Source organism: Syzygium oleosum, unplaced genomic scaffold, assembly GCF_021117445.2.
Source record: "Syzygium oleosum isolate NSW1041296 unplaced genomic scaffold, Sole_v2.1 Sole_v2.02, whole genome shotgun sequence".
In the NCBI taxonomy this organism is placed as follows: Eukaryota; Viridiplantae; Streptophyta; class Magnoliopsida; order Myrtales; family Myrtaceae; genus Syzygium; species Syzygium oleosum.
The window spans coordinates 14,118,282-14,121,740 of NW_026607486.1; the positions used below are offsets into that span (position 1 = coordinate 14,118,282).

Below are 3,459 nucleotides of genomic sequence, written 5' to 3' on the forward strand. Positions count from 1 at the left end.
TCACATTTTCTTAATTAAATTTTTGAAGTATAAAATGAATATAACTGGAATATCAACTCATTACTACTGTAAATAATATTCTACCTTTACTGTTATAAATATCATAACTAAAATAAATTTATGTGGAACTATCGCAATATTTATAAAGACCAAAAAATAAAAAAAGGTAATAAAAATATCCCTTTTTTGTTGGTTTTAGAAATGGATTGAAATGAAAAGATATTTCGAAATCTGCAATAGTATAATAATGAAAAATTATTAATAGTATCGAATGAATGATTCAACTTTGTTATAGGAAAGTTGATGGACTAAGTTGAACAAATTGAAAGTTTATGGATTAGATTAAACATTTATGAATAGTTTAAGGCCACATTTAACAAACGAAAAGTTCAAGAATGACATTACACATCGGGCCAAAGTTTGAAAACTATTACCATCATATTCCCTTAAAAAAAAAAGAATAATCGAACACCAGTACAATAGGAATGTCGATTTAATCATATTTTACATTTAGAAAGATAGAAACATGAAAATTAGGCATCTTTCGCCGGAGATTTTTTTGGTCTATATCTTTTGTGGGAGTTGAGTTGCTGGTATTGATTAGTGGTTACTATTAATACATATCAAGAAATTCAGTGAAAAGTTTATTGCTTTCTAAAGTCGTCCTTTTGGTCAAGTTTCAGCTCCTTCCTGGTATCTTCTACGAAAGTGTTGAAAATTGAATTAGAAATCTTGTGCTTTTAAAAAAAAACAGAAGAAGTTATAATCCAACCTTTTCTTAAAAAGAAGAATGAAAAAAATTGTTCGGATGAGACGGTCGGGTCGAACTCCAACTCAAAATGAAAATTGCCGGAGTTTCGCCATTTTTGAGGGCAGAGACAGAGCTTGAACTGCACTATGGAACAGACACAGAGCGGAGAGAAAAGAGAAAGGGAAGAAGAAGAAGAAAAAGGCGACAACGATGAACAAGCGAAGACGAAGAAGACGATGACGATGACGCCATGGGAGCAGCGCTCAGTTGTCATCAGCAGCCCTCGCTTCGACTACAACCCTCCCTCTTCTCTCCATCGGCGCTCGCACTCCGGCTTCCTCGTCACCTGCACCATCCGTGTACCATCTCTCCTTCGCCTTCTTTAGTTGTCAATTCGATAATTGGAATTTGGGTTGATGGCTTTTTGTCCTTTTGTTCCTTTTCCTGGCTTTCACCAGAGAGGGAGAAGAGCGCCACCAAAGAAGCCATGTGCCTCCCTGAAAAGGTTTTGATTGCCTTCTTAAAGTTGAACCTCTTAAGCGTGACTGAATGAGATGCTACATAATGTGTTTTGAGTATGGTTCATTTATGCTTGGAACTTGTCTCCTTTGAGTAAGCGTAATTGCATTGATTACTGATATCCTGATCATAGACTGGTTCATGTGGAAGTAATTTGAAGTAGCTCAATGAGACGAGTCTTACTTTTCCTATATGGGATAGTGCAATTTCATCGTCCTTAACTTTGTAATGAATGCTTTTGCAGTATCGTGGGCCATTTGCTGCTAGAGAGAGTAATAACCTGGAGGTGGCTGATGCAAAGTTAACTGCTAAATGAAGGTAAGTATTTCCTGCGGAATTGGATAAGGAAGGTGCCAATGGTGCCGAGTGTGGGCATTTAACTCATCAGTATCATAACGAGGATGGTACTCTTCTGGTCAAAACCCAATCACTACGTACTTAAATATCTGCAAATTGTTGTCTAATTGCCTCCAACTTTGCTATTCAACTGGCAGGTAAGCTTTCAGAAGATGCATCTTCTCAAACAGAGGAAGACATCAGTGCGAATAAATCTCCAGCTCTTTCATTAGTCAAGTTGACCGGGAGTGGTTTGCTTCTCTTTACATTCCCCATGACACCATTCAAATTGTGTCTGATATTATTGATTCCCTGGGATCTGGAGATTCGAGTTCCCTACAGTGAGTTTTTATTTTCCTTCCTCGACATTAGAAGGAAATGGCTCCCTAGTTGATGACATGCATTTCCTACCCTGGCTTGTTACTTTAGGATTGGGCAATGTGCTAGGGGTCGCTACTGATGCATGAGACCTTGCACCGCGTGTGACACAGAAACTTCGCATTGATGGATGAGTCCTCGTGTAAGTTGAAAGTTTAAGGAAAGAAAATAAGCAGATGTGCAACTAAGCCTCAATGAGGCATATCCGTGTTACTCGATCAGCTTAAACTCTACCTACTATAGTATAATAGGATTGCTGCTTATTTATGCTACTTATTGTTAGAACATGTTGGGGGAAGAACAGCAGAAGTGCCAAAAGTTGTGTACGGAGCTCACTTTGGTGTCAAAAGTTTCAATCGGATCACTTAAGTGCCAAAAGTTGAGAAAAACGATCACTTAAGTGCCACTTCGCCGGAAATCCGACGTGGCATTTTTTTATTAATTTCTCAAGCTGATGTGGCTCGCCGGAGGCTGATGTGGCATTTCTTTTCTTCTTTTTTTTCCTTTTCTTTCTTTTTTCCTTTCTTTTCTTTTTTTTTTCTTTCTTCTTATTTCCGATGGCCGGCCTCGCCGGGTGTCGCCTTCCTCCGGGCGAGGGCCGGTGAGGCCGACCTTCGCCGAGGCCGCCGTGGCCCTCGCCGAGGCCACGATTGCCTCGCCGGGCCTCACCCGGAGGAAGGCGACGCCCGGCGAGGCCGGCCATGGCCGGTGGTTGGCCTCTGGCCACCGGCCATGGTAGAAGAAGAAGAAGAAGAAAGAAAAGAAAAGAAAAGAAAAGAAAAAAGAAAAAGAAAAGAAAAAAGAAAAGAAAGAAAAAAAATCAGAAAAAATATTTTAAAAATTGAATTATACACATGGAAATGCCACGTGTCATTAAAATTTAAATATAAAAGCCACGTATTAAATTTGATCGGAATTTCTCGCCGTTGGCACTTAAGTGATCGTTTTTTCTCCGATTTGACACTTAAGTGATCGCCGGCGTAAACTTTTGGCACTTAAATGATCCAAATAAAACTTTTGGCACTAAAGTGAGCTCCGTACACAACTTTTGACACTTCTGCTGTTCTTTCCCCGAACATGTTGTATAGTTTTGTAGATTTTCCTTTACATCTCTTCTTTCTCTTTGGTCCCACATAGGAAGAATGCTAGGCTCATTTACTCCTCTAAGCCTATATAAAGGCTTCTCATGTACATTATTTCATACACCATTATAAGAGAACAAATACCATTCTCTTTTAATCTTTCTTTCTTATCATGGTATCAGAGCTAGGTTCATTGTCTTGAAGAGTATGCTCTGCGGTTGCCATCAATTGGATCTTCCGCATCAGAAATTAAGACAATGAGCTCATTATTTTTTTAAAGTATGCTCTGCGGTTGCCATAAATTGGATCTTCCACATCAGAAATTAAGATAATGAGTTTAGGGCTTTTGGGCCATCATCCTTGCTCGTTCTAATCCGCGTTTCTTCTTTCTCG

General features: G+C 39.1%; 1 protein-coding gene across 2 annotated transcripts; it reads left to right on the forward strand.

Annotated features, from left to right (window-relative positions):
• Positions 1-822: 822 nt before the first annotated feature.
• Positions 823-2,118, forward strand: LOC115681852 (uncharacterized). Of its 2 annotated transcripts, none has more exons than XM_056308876.1 (4): positions 823-1,108; positions 1,210-1,256; positions 1,515-1,685; positions 1,765-2,118. In XM_056308876.1, exons 1-3 carry the CDS (start codon positions 898-900, stop codon positions 1,584-1,586), a joined length of 330 nt encoding a protein of 109 aa, XP_056164851.1. In that variant the 5' UTR covers positions 823-897; the 3' UTR covers positions 1,587-1,685; positions 1,765-2,118. The 2 variants fall into 2 exon arrangements, with proteins under 2 accessions (XP_056164851.1, XP_056164850.1); XM_056308875.1 differs by having other exon boundaries at positions 1,515-1,674.
• Positions 2,119-3,459: the final 1,341 nt, after the last annotated feature.

What these genes read in the sequence shown, in the direction of transcription:
- LOC115681852 (XM_056308876.1), top strand. Translation starts at nt 898, where the DNA reads ATGGAACAGACACAGAGCGGAGAGAAAAGAGAAAGGGAAGAAGAAGAA. An exon ending in CCTCGTCACCTGCACCATCC is followed by an intron (nt 1,109 to 1,209) that starts GTGTACCATCTC and finishes GGCTTTCACCAG; the next exon opens with AGAGGGAGAAGAGCGCCACC. An exon ending in CCATGTGCCTCCCTGAAAAG is followed by an intron (nt 1,257 to 1,514) that starts GTTTTGATTGCC and finishes ATGCTTTTGCAG; the next exon opens with TATCGTGGGCCATTTGCTGC.